The following is a 20,826-nucleotide window of genomic DNA, read 5'->3' on the forward strand; positions in this document are numbered from 1 at the left end:
GGAACAACTGTAGATTAAGTTGAAATGTTAATTTTGAAATTCCAAACTGTATTTAAGCATAACATACAAATTTTATGCCTAAAATTTTGTGCTGTTAAGCGAAAAACGCACGAAACGGGTCCATTTGGATTCGTTAATATTTTTATTAAATTTAATGTTGGGAAAACTGTTATAAATTCGGAGAGACATGCCCGCTGTTTTCATCGCAGAATAAAGTCAAACAGCATTGATCTTTTCAACATAAGCACAAATGTCGTAATTAATAATCCAAAAATTATTTTCTTATTAGTGTTGCTGTCAAATCAAAGTAGTAAAAACCAGTAGCCTTCGTTGTTAACACAGAAAGACATGCATGATGTTTTCATTGCAGTGTAAAGTAAGTCAGTTTTAAATTTTTCTGTATAAATATAAATGTCACAATAAAGCAGTCAAGAAATATCATTATTTGCATCATCATCAAATTATATGTGGCAAAGAAACTGACCCCCTCGTCATGAATTCGTAAAGCTACGTACTTAAGTCTAACAACACTGGACTTTTGAACATAAACATTAATGCCACAGGTAAGAGTCTAAAAAATTGTCGTTAATAGTATTCTTATAAATTATTTGTAAGAAAAACTGTACCCTTAGCCATTAATTTGGAATCTCGTACAGACATTTCATTGCAAAGTAAAAGTAACCTTTCATACAAACCAAACCGTTAAAATCTTTACTAATAATAAAGTTGAAAGTCTCTCTGTCCGGATCTCTGTCTGTCAGGATCTCTGTGACGCGCATAGCGCCTAGACAGTTTGACTGATTTTCATGAAATTTGGCACAGAACTAGTTTGTAGCATTGGGATGTGCACCTCGAAGCGATTTTTCGAAATTTCGATGTTGTTCTTTTTCTATTCCAATTTTAAGAACAAAATTAACATAAGATGGACCAGTAAATTACGAAATTATCATAACGTGGAACCGTAACATGGGCACAAACTAATTGGTGAGATACGAAATTATCATAAAGTGGAAACGTAACATGGGTACAAGTCAATTGGAGAGAAAATTCACCACACATTATTTGTAAATATACAGGCAAACCAAAAGACCTTTTAAGTTTTCTATTACGGCCAAAGCCGTGCGGGTACCACTAGTAAATAATACAAAGATATTATCATTTTTGGTGTTATTGTCAATTCAATCTTAGAAATACTAGACCCTTCGTCATTAATTCGTAATGACACGTATATAGTTTTCTTTTTAAAGTGCATAAACGTCACAAAATTCAAAAAATATATATTTATTAATGTTATCATCAAATTATTCTTGTAAACACTGCACCCTCCGTCATTAGTTCGGAAAGGCACGTATGCTGAATTCATCGGCACTGAGTTTTCAATGTAAACATAATTGTCACAATAAAGAACTCACGACATTGTCATTAAAATTATTATTACAAAATCGAGTACTGTAGAATATATACCCTTCGTCGTTAATTCCAAAATTTGACAATTCAACACTTTGGCAGTGCGGGATCATAAGAATTAGGTACCCCAGAGCAGCAATGATTTCGATAATGACCATTCCAGCTGTTAGTATTTTAGCATTTGGTTGATACTTATAAATTAAATATCCTCCTATCACAGTTGATATCATCACTGCTGCAAGTCCAGGTGGACCTAAAAATAAAACAAAATTTGCAAAATGAAGACGAGAACATTTTTAAATTCATAAGCGGTGTTGTACGCCTTTTGAATAACCGTGAAAATAAAATTTCTGGACAGTTCATATGACAATTTACTTATTTCTAGCGTGTATAAGGGCTTTTTAAAATATGCTGGTGGGTTATCTATATTCAATACTTCTAAAGTTGAAATTGCTAAAAAAACAAAACTTTCTTATATTGAAGACGTTTTTGAAGCTCTGGTTAAAAGCTTCTTAGTTGTACGCTATTGAAAATTTTTCATCTAGAAAATGTTCACGTTCTGTACTCACTGATTTGAACCCCTAAACCCTAAAGAAACCCTAGAGATGACAATCATTTTGTGCAAATTCAACATAGTGAAAGTAATTCCTTTTTCTTTCTTTCTTTCTTTTTTTTTTTTTTTTTTTTTTGCACAAGGTCAAAATCTCGCCCTTTTTATTGTTTATTTTATTTAATTTAATTTTTTTTTTGGTTAAAATATTTTGTTCTTGTAAATATAAATTGCAATATTTTGTGTTCTATAAAACATTGTAATGCATATGTACAAGATCATTACAGAAAATCACTAAATCACAGTAACAACAACTAAATCACAGTAAAAATGGGAAAAAATATATAATCCAAAGTATAATTTCAACTAGCATGATAAGAGTTTACATTTCTTTTTAATTATTAAAATTGCGTAACAAAAATGAATATATAAACATAGGAATTAGTCTCAAACTAATGAATTTAAATTTCTTTATTGCCATTATTTAACATAACACTGATCAGTTTTTTAAAACTCAGAAGCAATTATAAGATTATTTTTAATTTACTAAAACTTAAACTGTTAATCACTAAGCAAAGTTTCTTTCCTTATTATTAAACCGAAGTATATATTTCGTTTTCTTTATGAATAAATAAATAATCTATCACAAGATCAACCCATGATCTTTTAGAAAGATCAAGGGGTTGCGTTTAAATAAGTTTTAAAATCCTCTAAGTTCCGTATATCCTTAGCTTAGCAAGGTAAACTTTTATAGTGCAGAAAATTTTCATTATTTAAGCTTAATTCTAAGATTTCGTCAAACGCAGTCTTTCCTGTATATGGGTCTATCTTATTGATCAACCGCTTAAGCTCTTTAAGCAAATAGAGATCATTAAATCATTCAGTAAAACTTTATTGTCATAAAAAAATGAAAATATATTTTTCGTAACTTCTCCGTAAGTGAAAGAATAATCTAACGCAAGATGAACAATAATGAATCTGCAAAGATTCTAAAAATCTTCTAGGAAGATTCTTCTAGAAAGATTCTCTTCTGGAAAGATTTAACATTGTATTTAAGTTAGTTATAAAAATACATAAGTCTTAAGCTTAATAAGATAAACCCTCATAGTAGATATTATTTTCAAAGATTTCGTCGAACGTAGTCTTTCATTGTATATGGATTTTTCTTTTACATTGATCAACCTTTTAAGATCAGCTGCAAATACGAGATTATTAAATCGTTCAACAAAACTAATCTAATTCATACTAATGCCCCGTAAGTGAAAGAATAATCTAACACAAGATAAACAGTAATGAATCCTCAAAGATCCCCAAAATCTTCAAGGAAGATTCTTCTAGAAGGATTTATCTGGAAAGATTTAACATTGTATTTAAGTAAGTTATTAAAACCCTTAAGTCCTATACATCCTAAGCTTACTAAGATCAACTCTCATAGTAGAAAATATTTTCATTCAAAGATTTCGTCAAACGCAATCTTTCCTCAACCAAACAAGAAAATAAATTCTTTTAAAATCGGATTTGAGGTCGGACTTATCCCCGGAAGATGGGATTAGCTGCGACCTTCCCTCATTGGAAGTTCTCTCACGCTTGTTTTGTTTTCGATTGTCTGGAAACACACTTACCTGAAAAAAGACTAGCATCCGATGCCGAAAGACGAAACTGGTTTTCCATGTACTTAGGCAACATTATATAATGCCCAAAGCTCCCGAAGATGGCCATCGTCGTGTTAAGCGAAAGAAATATAAAAAGTGGGTTCCTGGCAAGTCTCTTCAAGGCAGATAATAAACCTAAATAAAAAATTTAAACTGTTAAAAACACTCTTAAAAATTTTTTCTGCTGTATTTATGGTGTATGCGTTGAAAATTAAGTTGTGCTATGAATACGATCCTAGATTTAAAATTAATTTTAAATCAATTATCAATCAACATTCAATTTTTCCCACGAATATTAATGAAGAAAAAAAATAACATTTACAACTATAATAAATACAGCAACTAACATCTCAAAGGAAAACAGGATAATTTTACCGCTGCATGTTTCTTTTTCCTCAAAAGTGAGAATAATTCTACGTTAATTTGCAAGTGAAAATTAGATTTTCGGATTTAAACACTTCTTCCCTGACATAGAAGATTTATCTTAAAATATGGTTTTTCTTTTCATAAAAAATAAGCATAGTAATGCATGTTGTAAAGCAAATGTTATGTTAATTGTACATTATGACATAATTTATAAATTGTGTAGTTTCGTATTATCTTACTTCAAAATTAACATTAAGTAATAAAAACGTTTTGCTTGCACCTATAACTCTACTATAACTAATGCAATGTTAATCCACCTTGATCATAGATAATTAAAGATTGTTGATTGAAAGGTTTCCATTACCCAATTAACGAATTCTGTAGTTATTTAGTCAAATCAACGAATTGGGTTATTGAGGGTTTCAAAATATTTTTTTCATGCAATAAACTAAGAGAAAGGCATAAAATGGCACAACTTATGCAGGTGAGACAGTTTTTTGTGCTCAAAATACCTTGAATTTGTTTATTTCGGTTTTTTTATTAATACTAACTTATCTTAACAAACTCACATATTGACATCAAAAAGCACTAATTAATCTCTTTTTAACCATAAAAGATAAAACATATCAGCACTTTGGGTTTCAATCCATAACAGAAAGCGAAAGCATTTCAGAAATTCAAAAGTTATCAGAAATCCAATCTCTGAGAAAAAAAATTAGGACATCAGAGAAGAGTTATCTGAATGCTACAAGACGTGACATGAGATTAGTGTCAATGTTTATATTCAAAAGATTGATGAGGCACTTTTTCGTTCGGCTCATCATAAAAAACACATAAAAGGAAATGTAAGAGGCATTTAAAGACCAATAAGTTGAACTTAAATAACAGTATTAATTTCAAATCAATAATATAATCAATAATTCCAAAGTTATAATGCTTCTGTAAGCGAAAAGATAGTGAGAGACAAATAATCACCTTTGTGCAGAAAAATGAAAGAAAATATAACAGCGTTATGTCGTACTTTTTTTTGCGACAGATCATTGTTATATTTTCCTTTATAAAAAAATATTTTCAACTTTCGAACACAGTAAAGGCACTTATTTTCGCATGGCTTTAGTTTTCGCGAGCACGTCGAAATTGCGAAAATTTGATTCTCGCGAAATATTTCAACTTTATGAATATGTAGGAACCCAACTCCAAAATCAGACAATGTCTAAAAAAAAAAAAGCTCACATCGTGAATGGATGACAAACACAGAAGCAAAGTCCGAAATGATGATTTATTTCGGAGTTTGCGTTTTGAATTACGCACTTGGTTAATCAGCGGTGACCCTAGTCGGATTTAACACTTGGAGGATGACCGAAACACCCCTACCCCCACATCAATTGTACGACTATTGAAGAAGTTTCCATAATTTAATGGGATTTTTTCATAATAGGAGCTCTCTGTATTTTTCAGTCCGATTATGGACGTGAATTTTCGAATGAAATCCTTAAGGTGCTAACATTTATGTTTGAAGCAAAATTTGTTCATAGACGGTTGCCATGGAATCATGAAGCTCACAGGGTTCTGTTCAATGCAATTGCAAAAACAATGCGGCAGGAAAAGACGTAAGTGCGTATCTTCTGGCATCAAAAAATGTAACTCTAAATGCAATCATAGTTTCGCTTACAAATATAAGTATCTGCATTTTTCATGAGCTGTTACATCCTTTATTATTCTATTATGTTTTACTTATACTCCTTTCATTCATTTTATTTTTTTAAATATTTAGAACCAAAAACGATCGTTTTCTGATTTTATCTGGCTGATTTGTGCATGTGAAGGTATTTTGCCCATATACCCAATGTAAAATCGGACTTGGGTCACTACTGATTTGCCACATTGCCAATTGATTACAATCAAGTGCGCAAACTACGAAAGAATTCACCATTTTGGACTAAGTGCTTTTGTCAGTGATCCATTCGCGATGTGTGCATTTTTTTTCGAATATTTTCCGATTTAGGAGTTGGGTTCATATATAATCAATTATCAGTGCATTCATAATAAATCGCGAAATTTTCAGCTCGCAAAATTACTAATATTTTCACTTTTACGAAAATTACGGCCCGCGAAAGTAAGTGCTTTTACAGTATTTAATCCACTGCTTTTCAATCTAAGGCGTGCCTCTCCCCTTTAGAAAAGGCATGCATCTATTACAAAAAAATTTAAAATAGCAAAGAAAGGAAAGAGTTCAATCAACGCTGGAAAATAAGAATCAGCTAATCAACGTGACATTTGTGATTAAGCATCTGCAATAAAAGCAGCGATATTTTTACAATGTTACCACGGTGTGAGTAAATTGCGCTTCGAAACGAGTCCATCTAACTCATTAATATTGTATTTATATTTCGCTAATGTTGTATTTTAAGCATCTATTTTTTAATTTAATTTTGTGCTGTTTGTCATATATAGCAAAACTGTTTAAAAATCCATATTGTGTAATGATCAATTAAATATGTTTGGTGTACAAAGCGACTTTACATAAAACTTTTTTTTTTCTAACCAATGAAATAAACTGCAACACTAGGATATCATAAAATCATAGGGTTGAAAATATTAAAGGAGTGTGGTTGTAGAATATTTTATGAAGGAAAAAAGGAAGGCGTAAGTATTAAAAGCTTGGAAACTACTCTTTTTATCCATTTCAGAACTTTAATAACAGATTTGCAAGTGCATTTACTTTCACTTTTCATTTGTTCATCTTAATCTAAAACTCAACTTATGTTGAATCATTGCGTTTTAAAAAGCAATGAAGAAGAGTGTATAGCAATGGATCCCAACCAAAGAACCATTGCCCCCAAAGATGTGGTAAAAAATAAAATAATAATAAGCCAGCGACTATCGAAATTGAAAACTTATACGAAGCCAATTGTTCAGAGTTTGAACAAGGAATCAGAAATTTAAAAAGAAGCAAATTAAACTTCAGGAACTTCCCAACCCCAGTTTAACCTTAAGGAAATATTTCGTCATCCATTGCCCAGTTATAAATTTTTAGTCTAAAAAATGACTTAATTTTAAGTGTCAGTGTTTTCAATTTCCCAGATTCCAATTTAAAAAAGAAAACAATTTCTTAAAAAATGTGCTTCAGTTTTTGAAAAGTACGTCAATGATATTAGTCAAATGTTTCTATTCAAATGACTGATTTCGTTTTGTTAAAGGAAGAGAAAAAACGTTAAAAAGGTACTTTATTTATTTATTCATTTTTGTATTTATTAAGTTAAATAGTGATTAGATAAAATTGTTTTCTTGTATACATTTTATTTCAAAAAAAAAAAAAAAGACATTTATATTTTCATTGGCATCGTTGCTCACTAGTGATAACTTATGGTTTTTTTAAGGAAGAAAAGGGGGAGGGGGCGATAGGTATCAGTCAACCACTAAAGGGGAAAAGGAGATGAAAATCGTTGGGACCTATGTTCTATATTTTTACTACTTATAAAACATATTTTTAAGTAACTGAGTCTAACTAAAAGCTGATTGTAGAAAAACTGTTGCTTGACTCGAATGTTTTGAATCCACCATAATTACGGTTTTAGAAGGGGGCATTGCCTACTTATCTTAATTAATTAGGTTAGTAAATGAAAAACTCACCTGAAAAATTTGACTTTAAACTTTCCTTTTTTGAGTGAGTTTCTACTGCTGGTGGTAAATGACTTGGTAATCTTCGTGGAAAAAGGGATATAGGAATTGTGAATATAACCAACAAACAACCTTGCAAGAAAAAGCCCATCCACCAACCTCCAATCCATCGTGGATCATCTGGTCCAAAACCAGGATCATCTAAAAAAAGTGATAAGATTTGGAACTTCAATTAAAACTAACAAATATGTGTGTTTCATTAACAGACGTATTATTGTGTTAATACTACAAGAAAAAAATAATGTGTTTTTTCATCATACAAGCCCAAAATCAACTATTTTACAATTAAACACAAAATATTATGCATAAAGATTTTTATATATTTCTGCTCAAACCTGTCCTATACAGGATGTTTCTTTCAACAATAAAGCAAAAAATATAATTACACAGACTTTTATCAAAAACTACACATTTATAAAAACTATAAATTATCTTTATCTTTACTAATAAAAAAGCTCAAAATCTCTCTGTCTGAAGGATGTCTGTGTCTGGATGTCTGGATCTCTGTGACGCGCATAGCACCTAGACCGTTCGGCCGATTTTCATGAAATTTGGCACAAAGTTAGTTTGTAGCATGGGGGTGTGCACCTCAAAGCGATTTTTCGAAAATTCAATTTTGTTCTTTTTCTATTTCAATTTTAAAAACATTTTCCGGAGCAAACTTATCATAAGATGGACGAGTAAATTCCGAAATTATCATGACGTGGAATGGGAGAGCGAATGAACATAGCCAATTGGCACGAAATTCGATATCCATTATTTGTAAATATACAGGCGAACCGAATGACCTTTTAATTTTCAACCACGGGCAAAGCCGTGCGGGTACCACTAGTTCAAAATAAAAGTACACCACTTTATTTACTAAAATTATAAACGCTTATGTTTTAACCAAATGTGTATACATAAACAATTGATCGTAAAGCAGAGTAACATTGCTTAATTTTTTTTTCTCTTACTCAAACTCGCTTGTGTTGAGCTTAAATAGATTTTCCTTGGAGGGTCAATAATGGTTATTCAGCATCACTCATTCTTAAGTTCACCCAACGGTTTCCGGTAATTTTTTTTTTCCAATGGAGCTGTGTTAGAAGCCATTTGGCCTTTACTAGACCTAGTGCTTTCCCTAACAAGGCATCAGTCTTTCATGTGACACCATTAAGGCACTGATGCATGACACAAGCACTTTTTGACGCCCATTTTCCACCAGATGGAGGCATCTGGGCTCTCTCCTATGCGAAACTGCGCTAGGAATTTGATTTTGCCGAGGGAGTTCGAAGTGAAACGATTACCCAAGAGATCTTTTACATCCCGCATGATCATATGACATGGCCGCTGATAATTTTGCTGCATCTCGAAAATCCACCGACTGGCCACCTCAAGTCAGAACCTGTGTCAAAGGAGTGGAAGCCCTACGTCTTAACATCACGCCACCAGTCGGACGACCTCCAGATATAGTCGCATTAATTCGTAACTCCAGAGCTCAAATACGCAACCTTGCGGTGATTAACAATACTAAAGAAAAAGGTAAAACATTCCATTCCACGTGTTTTCTTTGGGGTAAATTACAGGCTTCAGAGAGTTTGTGGTGTAATGTAATTTCAGAAGAATAGAAAAGAAAACTTCCCACAAGCGCGATGAAAAACTACTGACATTCACTAAGCGTCAAAGCAAGTTATAAGTTACGGCATTTGTTTGTTTTACCTTTTCATCCGCCATTAGACAGTGGCTGCAGCGCCCCCTATAGTTTATTGGAGTTGCGAATTCTGGAATAAGAAGAGTTGAACTTGAACCTTGTGGGCTCAACGCAATTTTTGAGTTGTCATTATGTGTCTATTGTTCTGGAAAACATTTAGTGTTTGGGAAGGGTCTGTCAGTCAGAAAAGTAAGTTGGAATTTTATCTCCTGTAAAAAAGGTTCGGGTAGTTGGAAAATTCCCGTTTTTAAAAAACCATAACCATAAAAGTTCAATATTAGGTAAATAAAGTCTTTAAGCTTCATAATTTTGTTTTGCATACACTATAAGATAAGTTTATAAATAATAGTATTTAGATGCATGTATTACTCATTTTTATCAGTTAATTTGTTCAACTGCCGCCCGAACTTTTCAGTTGAAAGGTGCCCCATCGTTTGAAGTTAAGCAGAAAAACAATTTACTTAAATAAGCCTAAGAATTTTTTAAAAAACAAAGCTTATAAACTTAACCTAAAATTTTCTTTAAAATCTTAAAACTTCATTTCGTGGTATAAGAAGAAAAGTTTATCAACAAAAGACTTGCAACTTTATTTTCTAGATATGGGATTCAAGAAGGAAAACAAAGCAATCCTTGTTCAGACAATACTGTACATGTATAGTGGTGAGCAATGCTTGCATTGTTGCAGAGAAGTAATACTAATATGCTGCTATCTATATCAAAAATAAAATATTTAAAACATACAGTCGAATTTCGAAGCTAATAACTCAAATATTCCTTTATCTCAAAGTTTTCATAGGGTCCCAAACTCTTGAGACTGTTGTGGTGGGAACATCCCATAGCTCGAACTACCAATAACTCGAACGTTTTAGCCGGTTTTATGGGACTTCTAGTTATCGAGAGTTGACTATATAAGAATTGCATTGCCCTTCCCCTGTTACTACAGACTTAACGGCCTCTTGTACCGGAGCTGAATTTAATTCCACAACACCCATGTGTCATTCTGAAATCCTATTCTGCCGCAAGTCCTTTTTAAAAAAATAGTTGAACTTACATGATTTTAACCATTTTCTCCCCCCCCCCCCCCCCCAAAAAAAAAACTGCTTGACGCCTTCTCTTCGTTTCTTTTGCGATACTACATCTCTTTATGCTTAGAAAATGTCTTATTTTCAAGATCAGGAAGAAAAATAAAAAAAAATATTTTAACCATAAAAACAACATAACGTCACGAAATTTCACGAAAGCTTTTCATTCGATTTTTCTGTTTTGGAACACTTAAGTGCTAATTTTACAATTTTCCAGTAGAAAGATACTGCGTGCGAAATCACAATTTGACATTTGAAAAACATTTTAACAATTACGTGTATTAATGCCAATTTTAAACTGACAAACGAAAGGGTTGACGTAAAATAGGGCTCTAAATTAATATTAGGGATATTATCTTGGGAGTAGTGCACGAAACGTTGAGGAAGAACTTTCGATCACGCAACCATTATCCCAAAATGAATGTTTATGGGATTTACCACATCATACTCTTTCTCCCCGGAAAAACACTTCGATGAAGATTTTCAAGGTTGTGCATCGCTGGTTAGTTTTATTTACTGGTTGAATGTTTCTCCTGCAATAATCTTTTCGCAGATCATTATACTCATTTTTTACCTGCTTCTCTGTTACAGACGCTGTGTTTTTATCATTTAAAAACCCTTGCGTATTTATTGGTCTCAATATAATGACGCGACGATAAATTCCATTAATATTTTGAAGTTTATTTACTAGCATGGAGTACGACTGAAAGCAAAGATTTCCTTCTTTCCAGACAAAATTTCATGCATAAAAACCAAACTCAAAAGAAACAGAAAAAGAAGAATTAGTCATCTTATTTCGCATGTCTCTGGGAGGATATTTTTTTTTATTTTTTTTCTTTCTGCGTTAGAGGCACAATCTTTTTTGCATCAAATTCTTACATGTAACACTACAATCGGCGGACGCCAATACCACGAGAATTTTGTCAGCTGACAGAATAAATAAAACAATATTAATTATATGAGACAGCTGCAGAACCACTCTTTCATCATACCTTTTATGAATGGGCTTTTTTTTTCTTTAAGAAATCATAAAGATTCCTTAAACCCCAACGTATCTATTTCCTGACGTCAGCATCCATTTTGCTATTGATAGTTTATAGCGAAGTGGCTTTTTCTAAATTCGTTATTCTTTTAATGTATACACAAAAATATTTACTTAACCTTGATTTTTATATTCATCAGAAATTGAGCCCTATTTCATCTATCTATCTATCTATCTATCTATACATATATAAATATGTATATATATATATATATATATATATATATATATATATATATATATATATATATATATATATATATATATATATATATATATATTAAAAATTTTTGTCAAGAACTTCAGGGGTTTTGAAGAAATAACCATCTTTCAAACTTTAGCATAGTAAATGACGCTTTCAAATGTCTACAACGAACGCTAAAGTTGTCAAATACGTAAAAAATTTGCCTGTCTCGCATCGTTTTATGAGAATAAAAAATTTTGTATCGAGTCGTCAGTTCGCCAGTGTCGAATGAATTTTTTTAATGAACCATAGAATTAAAAAAAAAATACCATATTTACCCAAAACGAATATTACTAGATCGAGTAATCACGAGACGCGGGAGCGTCCCGGCCCCGCCAAGGAAACCAAACATCAGTAGCCAACAGAAACAAATCCACCGCCAAAGACGAAAGAAAATAAAAGCGACCAAGAACAAGATTACACGACAGATCAAGTTGGGGTTTTTTGGGGTTTTTCACCTCTCTGTATCACAGCCTCATGAAGACCCCCGGAGTTGATTTTTGGTACACTCAATCTCTAGTGGCCCCTGACGCCGTAAACCAAAATACAATACCCTGGACCATCAAGGGGACTAGGTATTAAAGTAATAAAATCGCTGTTCAAAAAAGTTTTCGCTTTCTTTGACAGTGCTACAGCCCAGACGAAAAAAGGAATCAAGCTGAAATTTCGCACACATTCTTTGTGCCCTACTGATGTGCCTTTTGTGCCGTTTGACCCCCCCCCCTCCCCCTTCCCCCCTCGTTTTTACCCCCAAAATTGTACATTCCCGGGGTTCTATCACAGCCCCCCCCCGGGGGGCTACGGTAATGATTTTTTGTAAACATGTTCTTAGGGGGCCATTGAGTACATATACAAAATTTCAACCCCCAGGGACATCATGGGCCGGAGTAATTAAAGTTTATAAAATCACTAATTTTCCCAAAATTCTTATGTACTTACTCTCAGCTCATAGGGTTTGTTTATCTCGGACTGCAATTGCAAATGTTAAAACAGATCTAACAGTTATTCCAAAGTTGTCTTAGGAAATGAAATTCAATCAAGACTAAAACATATCCAACAGTTGCAACTAGACGTTAAATCGCGGATATCACAAATTTGCCACAGCGACTGCGCATGCGCGCAGACTTAGCTCATTGGGTTTTCTGTTTTCAGATTCTATGTTTGTTTATACTTAAGCAGAGAAACAAATTAATGAATGAGATTAGAATGCTGTCCTCCCCCCCCCCCCCCGCCCCAAAGTTTTGCCGATACGAAATTTCCTTTCCCCCTGTTTTTCAGTTTTGATATGTTTATGGAGGGAAGAAATTTTAAATGTCGGCGCGACACTGGGGTTAAACCATTACGATATTTTACGTGACAAATTATATGAAACTACGCATATGAATACGGCAGATATAAATTTTTAATTGAAAGCGAAAAGTAGCACTTTTTTTTAATTGGTGTGCTGATTTTCTGAATTAATGGATTTTTCACAAACAATACATAATGAATTGAAAATATATGAAATACTTGTGTGGTTATCCGTGCTTTGCAGTAATTTGTTAGCTGAAAAATGTTTTGCAATTAATTTAAGCAAGACTTTTAATGAGCTTAGTCCACGAGCAACAATGCGCATTCGCTACGGCAAATTTGGGATACCCGCGATTTGACATCGAGTAAAGTTGTATAGATCTTCTGATACATTCAAATTTATAAAATATTTAATGGCTTAGCCTTTTTTTTTTTGGTGATAACATGCGTTATTTCGTTTTTTAAATGAACTTTTAAACAAAATTAGGTATTAAACAAGGCAAAGACTTCTATCAAGAAAAAGATAAATCACCAAACAATTAAAATTATCCTATAAAACGTAAAATAGTCCACGATTTAAGAAAAAATTTAATTAAACAAAAAGTGAAAAGCTAGATTAAAATAGCCTCAAGCTGTAAAACATTTAAAGAAACCTTCATGAAAATGTTGAATAATCTGTCAGATAAAGAAACTGTAATAGAATTTATTGCGAAGATGTAAAATACTTGAAAACAATATAATTTAAAATATAGTATTTTATTATCCAAGAAGTTTTCTTTGCAACAGAGAGGATACAAGGATTGCAATAAAATTTAAACCGCCCATTATCACAAAATGAACATAGAATCTTAATAGTCAGAAAATATCTTGATGTAAAATTAGGCTAGCCATTATTGTTCCTTAAAAACACAAAGCAGCGTTGTTTCAATTGACAATTTTCTGACTTGAAGTTCTCAATTCTAAAAATACAGACACAGTAATAATATCAATACAAAAAGATGCGATATCTCATCAAAAACAACCCTGTTGTAAAAATTGCCCCGCCAAGAAAACGTTTAACTTTTCCGCACAAAAATGACCTGCATCCTAAACCCAAAAAGCCTCAGCCATAAAAAGTTATGATATCTAGTTTGTCCGTCAAGTATCTGCCAAACTATCATCCTCCCTCATCTCCTTTTCATTACAGCTACTTCCATTAAAACCTCCTCCCACCTTCAACTCCCCAGAAATATGGATAGATCTTTTAAATTGTTTATCTTGTTTGGCGGGAAGCTTTTCAAAGTGAAGTGGTTGCTTGGTAAGTTATCTTGTTTGGCGGGAAGCTTTTCAAAGTGAAGTGGCTGCTTGGTAAGCAAAAAGCTTCCCTCCAAACAAGATAAACAATTTAAAAGATCTATCCATATTACTGAGGAGTTGAAGGTGGGAGGAGGTTTTAATGGAAGTAGCTGTGATGAAAAAGGAGATGAGGGAGGATGATAGTTTGGCAGATACTTGACGGACAGACTAGATATCATAACTTTTTATGGCTGAAGGTTTTTGGGTTTAGGATGCAGGTTATTTTTGTGCGGAAAAGTTAAAGGTTTTTTTGGCGGGGAAATTTTTACAACAGGGTTGTTTTTGAAGAGATATAATTATATCTGAAATAGAAATTACATGGAGTGCTATGCATTCATTCAACGTAATTTACTAGCTAACAAGTCCGGAGTCTCACCTACCTATTTTAAATGATGTTTTACATAATGTTAACTAGAAAAAATAAAATCGAATGACTCATGTTCGAAATTCGCTTCGAACCTCCCCCCCCCCCCCCTTCCTAGTTATATGAAGGACGGTAGTAGCTTAAACTATTTCATTGAATGATAAATATTTCCCGTAAAGGAACTTAACATTTCTCAAAGAAATAAGGTACAATCTGTCCGGTAAAAAAGTACTTAAGAACAAATATCAGTAAAAAGTGTAACATTTAGTTCATAACATTAAAAGCATTTTCATTGTCCATTGTCATCCGCAGTTATTATAAAAACTGGAAGAATTTTCTAGTTCTTTTAAAAGCTTCTATTCAAAGTTTAAATGAAAACTGCTTCAACAACGCAGTAACAAATGAGCACGTCTAACCAGCGGACAGATAGAACATTTTTTAGTAGTTTTCTTTTTGAAAATCTATAGGAGGAAGTATCACTTGCCAATTCCTATAAGGAAAAACTTTTGAGAGAGAGAGAGAAGTCTTTTTTAAAAAAATATTACGATCTGGTCTGACTACCTTAATTGTCAAGTAGCTAAAAAAGAAAGAAAATAGGATGAATAATGAAAAGCATGTGTCGCTGCAGAAGCCTCAAAACGTGTGCTAATAAGAATAATTAGGAATTGATTTACTAACATGTAGGTTAAATGGTAACAATACTGCCATAAAAAACTATTAGCGCTTCGAGCAATCGTCTGCGCGAAGGAAATGAGAGCTATTGAGCGTGGAGAAGTGAGAGTGCGCCTATGGTAAAGCCTAGAAATCTGTGTTTAACTGAACTACAACTCCTGTTTTAATTTAAAAGCTACATCTGCATTTCATCGTCTGCGCAAAAATCAACACTTCTGGACAACACTTCTGGATAGAATTTAAAAAAATTAATTCGCAAGCATAATTTTCTTTTCCTTTTTTTATTTAACTTATGTGAAACAATTACCAGGGTTGCCAACCATGTAAAAACTATTTGAGGTGCATCTGTGGTGATTTTGAGGAGCATTTTGAAATTTTGCGGAGCAGCTTGGTATTTTGTATGAAAATCAATATAAAATAATTAAACCTCTATTCTAAAATTGTTTTTGAACTTTGATAATCATTCTAAGCACAAGCATAAAAATAATTACTTTTGAATTAACGAAACAGCACTATGTCATGTTTTGAGTAAGCATCTTTACTTTCCCATATTTACATGTCTGTTATGATAAACTAGCAAAATATAATAAAAATAAATTTAATTTTATTACAATCTTTGGTAAGCCTGGTCAGAATTAAGACCAAACTGGAAATGCAGAGCGAAATAACTAATTTGCGGAGCTGCGGAGTTTCGCTATTTTTGCGGAGCAACTCCGCAAAATGAAGAGCAGTTGGCAATCCTGCAATTACTTAAAGTTGAAATAAAAAGAACAAGTTCTAACATTGAAGATTATCTTTGATAACGCTTCTTAAGTGCATCCACAGATCTTCCCAGATACAAGCACACTCCCCTCCCTCCACACACACAGATAGACTCTCTGTTTTATTTATGCAACTCGTACCGAAATGAAGAAGTAGGAAGAAGATTGAAAAAAAAATATCGAGCGATGTAAGAAGATCAGAAGTTAAGTTTTGTAGCCCATCTCACATTCTATACTGATGGTAAATTTTTACTTGCTTCTCTCCGTTATTTCTAAACAGTTGCACTTGTAGCCAGTGCAAAGCCAGCTTCTTCACTTTTTTCGGAACAAATCTTCTTGACTTTGCACCCATTAAATACGCAACAACTCTGCACGTGCTAATCCTGAGTGAACAACAGTGCAAACAAAGAGTCAAGCGATTTCCTTTAACTATTTTGCTGTACTCCAGGACTTGCGTAACTGAAAAATCCATAACCATAAACATTTTCAAATAAGATTTCTGTACGAAAAACTAATTTGTAATTATAGAATGTAAATAATGAAAACTGTTCGTATTAAAGTTTCAAACCTGATTTTTTAAATAAGTTTAAAGAGAAAGATATTAAACTCACCAAAAGGATTTTCATAATACTTCAAAAATGCCGAGGACATTAAAAAGCCTACTAATGGTCCTAGAAGTCGTAATGCAAATGCTACAGCTAAAAAATGAAATGGAATACTGTTAGGTAGTGTTGAATGCACTATATCCTATTTTAAATTACTGTGAAAAGCAGGAATGTTTACTAAAATGTGATGAAACACATGATCTGTTATTTATTATGTATTTTTTGTACATTTGCAGTGAGTAACTTACTAAATTTCCAGGTTTTACCTATTTTAATTTCTTCCATTTTAACTTTACTAATTTTGTTCATTTTTTCTTAAAAAACGTGAATTAGTACTTATTATTTGATCCTTTAAGTGGATTTGATACTACTTTCTTAGTTTTAGCAAATAGCAGGTCACTACGAGTGACGGTTTGTCGTGACAGAAGTCACCCCCATCAACAAAAGGACTATTTCTGTGTCCGAAAATACTCAATACTTTTTCAATATTGCACGTTTATGTACATAACATTTTTGGCTGCAACCAAAACTTCTTTCTACATGCGACCAGTATATAAATGCGCAATAATCACCTTTATGAACAAAGAAAACATTCTTTCTTCGTAATTTAATCTGCGTTTAAACAAAAAAAATTAATGTTTTCTTTCAAAAACTAGGCTTAATGATGATTTACATCATTCTTAGTAAGAATTCTTTTAAAAACTCCTCGTTCAAGGAATCTGTTAGTAAATTTTATAGACTTTTAGCGGTGCCCAAGATACTTGAAAATTTTGTATTAAAATTATTCAGTAATTTAAAATGCTATGAGATATTTTTGCAAGAAACATTTTTCTTCTTATTACCCGTTTTAATAAAGTTTACAAGAAGCAATTACAGCGTTTTCCACCAAACATATTTGATATAAATATGTCCCTTGCAAAACCTTTTCTTTTGGGAGAAAATGCATAAAATTGTTGCTAGTTTTTCAATAAGTTATCAAAATACGGGAAATGAAAACAAAAATGTGATAATGGACCAAATATAAATGGCATACTGAGAAAATTTTTTAGTGACCAGGGGCTGGTAATAACAAATTCATTAGAAGACCATTTTTAAAACGATCGCCACTTTTTTTCTTATAGTGTTAAACGTTATGTTTTGATTCGTTAGATTAGTTTAGATATAGTTAGATTTTAAAAATTACTTAGTGTCTTTCAAACACTTAATTCGTACACACAGGTCGCAGACGTTAGTTTTTATTTTATTTTTTTTACATTTTTTTTTTCTGTTTTTTAACCATTAATGCTCACTTAAATATGATTAACATATAAAAATAAGCAAATAATGCCAAACGAAATTATCTGTTTTCAATGTCATATGCATCTTAGAAAACAAGCACTCAAAAAAAAAATGCCTAAGTGCAGTGTGCAAGAACTATCAGAAAAGAAACACTTGACAGTTAAAACTGATGAACAATCAAATAACATCGTTTTAAAAAATGCAAAGAAAATTAAAAATTGACTATAACCGAATCTTAGCCATATTATGATTATATCTTGTTTCTTTCTTCCTTTCTTTCTCTTTTTTTCTCCTAAATTTGAAAATTAACACTTTCTTTTTAACTTTAACTCGATAAATATTCTCTAAAGTTTACTTTTCAACTAATTTCAACTCTGAAATTAGTTGAAGTTGACTCCTTTAATTTAAGAATATTTTGATGTCAATTTGTTATCAAACATTTCTCATAATTCAGCTGCTGTTTTAGTGTGCGTTTTAATTTGTTAAATACATTTCCTTTCTAAAAATACGTGCTTTTTGTAGTTGAAAAATATTAAAAGCATTACATGCGTGCATTTCTAATAGAAATAAAGCATTATGTTTGACAGAAAACAATATAAATATAAATTATTGTAATAAGTGAAAACTGAAATAATACTTTAATACTTTACCAAAATATATGGGTGTGTTCTTCTTTTTAGCATTGTCATCCATGTATGCTAACCCAATGGCATAGTATGCTAAATTTCCGAATCCTTTGCAAAAATTTCCCAATAGCAGAAACAAAACTGCTGCTAACGTAGGAGGTCGATCATCCACATCACAGAGTTCCTTTGTTGCTTTACTGAGACACATTTCGGGTCCTGTTTTATTATGCACATCTAAAGACGTAAGATGAGTTCCTGGACCGTAAATGAAGTAAGGAAGAGCTGAAACGAAACAGCAAGCAGCAGAAAGCAACATTCCTACAGCTACCATACGTGGTCTGTGTGTCCTACCACCAAAATATCCAATAAGCACACCTAGCAACAAAGGAGTTATTTCATCTACCGTCATAATAAGTCCACTGATTTTACTTTTGAATGCAAACCTTTTCTCTAAAGTGGACAAAGTACCAATTAAGTACGTATAATAGGATCCCTGAAGAACTCCTATGATTGAATACAATATAAGATATACAGTTGGAGTTGCCAAAGGCTGTATCCAGTTAGGTCTAAAACTTCCAATACCGCATATTGTATCTTCATCGGGAGGTTCTGAGAAATCGGGTTTATTGACATTATTTGTTTTACTTCCGTTCAAAGTTTTTTGATAGTTTTTCAACTTTGAGTTCAAGTCATTGTTCAAGTTATGTTCTATTTTTCTCTTAGTTTCGGTATTTCGTAGATTTTTCTTACTTTCACCCATATTTGTTTTGAGTTCCGTATTTCTTTGATTTAGATCACAAGCGTTGGCACTAAGCTCTGAGACTGTCTTATGTTCAGCGTTTTTTTCTTCCAAATTACTTTTGTTGACTAACAGTTCACTCACGTGATGCCGAGCCGTGTTTAGAACATCATTCACAACACCCAAGCTTAATTTTCTTGCCAATGCCACCTCATTTTCAAGTTTCTGCTTAGCAGGTGAATTAGTTTTTAATTCTTGACTAACAACTTCGTTCTCACACATTTTTTCTGAACTTTCCGCACATAAAATATCTTTCTCAGGAGTGCTTGCAGTTTTTATCTGTATTTCAGAACATGATTTGTTGGAAGACTCATTGTTATCATTAATGTCCGTATTATCTGACAAATATGCTCCATTTTCCAGTTTAGCTTCATGTTCTATTTCTTGCTTTAGAATTTCATCTGGGTCTTGTAAAAGTATACCACCAACCGAGGAATTATCTTCTTGCAATAAACCTACATTCATTTTATCTGGTAATAGCGACATTGGCATTTCATCTACAAAATCCCCAATTTCTGTAATACTTGGATTTAACAAAACAGGTGATTCAGTTTTTCTAGAATCTTCCTCGACCGGAGAAGATAAATAGTCTATGTTTGCGGTGTTATTTTTCAAATCATCAGTAGAACTCTCAAGATCTTCTCTTAAACTATCTTCTACTAGACAAATGTTTCCTTCGTCAAAAAGAACGTCAAGATTAAGATCTCCAATGCTCAAATTTGATTGCACGCTCTGCGCATCGTCCTGTATTGAGACACCTACTGCAATATGTTTTGATTCTCTCTCACTAGCATCATCTGATGCATCTGTAGCATCGGCATCATTACGTAAAGAACTTCCTCCTAATTTCGGATTACTCTCCCATCCAAGGAACTTCTTGATTTGACCGGTATATTTATACACATTCTCTAAGAGCCTTGGGTTCGCCGCTTCGTCCGAGCCAATAATACCGGTCTCGGGAGAATCCTTCTCTTTTTCAAACTCACCAGAATCAGCATGAATCTGACGTTCCTCCACGTCACGTGAGGTTTCTCCACTTGACAGAACGTTCGGTTTTGTTTCTTCAGACCATTTGTCTTTCATAATTTCTCTTTTTTCAAAGTTAGCGAGCACCTGGATTTTATTTCAATAGAAACCAACAGCGCTCCTGAAAACATTCGATCAATTCTTGAACTGCGCCAAACTAAGAAGGTATTCTTAATAAGCGAAAAAAATGAATGTACTTTGATCTCATATTTTTCAGTCGCTGTAATGAAATGGCGATCGTTTCGTGATAGGGAATCTGATAAAGATATGTTTGCACTTTTGGTCACTTCCATGTCTTCGGTTGTTTTAGTTCTTGTAATTCGAATATTTAATGGTTTTAGGAAGGAAACGAGAAT

The 20,826-nt window shown here is 32.7% G+C and overlaps 1 protein-coding gene across 1 annotated transcript in view; it reads right to left on the reverse strand.

The window, feature by feature from the left end:
- LOC129222869 (solute carrier organic anion transporter family member 1A1-like) overlaps window positions 1-20,609 on the reverse strand; it is a 36,548-nt gene extending 15,939 nt beyond the window's left edge. Inside the window, exons 1-5 of the mRNA XM_054857428.1 lie at window positions 18,670-20,609; window positions 16,748-16,834; window positions 7,609-7,797; window positions 3,580-3,744; window positions 1,465-1,660 (exon numbers count right to left, since the gene is read on the reverse strand). Of these exons, the coding sequence (XP_054713403.1) occupies window positions 1,465-1,660; window positions 3,580-3,744; window positions 7,609-7,797; window positions 16,748-16,834; window positions 18,670-20,527 (2,495 nt within the window). The 5' untranslated portion in view covers window positions 20,528-20,609. The remainder of the gene's footprint in view (window positions 1-1,464; window positions 1,661-3,579; window positions 3,745-7,608; window positions 7,798-16,747; window positions 16,835-18,669) is intronic.
- Window positions 20,610-20,826: the final 217 nt, after the last annotated feature.

The sequence above is a fragment of the Uloborus diversus genome, chromosome 5, assembly GCF_026930045.1.
Source record: "Uloborus diversus isolate 005 chromosome 5, Udiv.v.3.1, whole genome shotgun sequence".
Lineage (NCBI taxonomy): Eukaryota > Metazoa > Arthropoda > Arachnida > Araneae > Uloboridae > Uloborus > Uloborus diversus.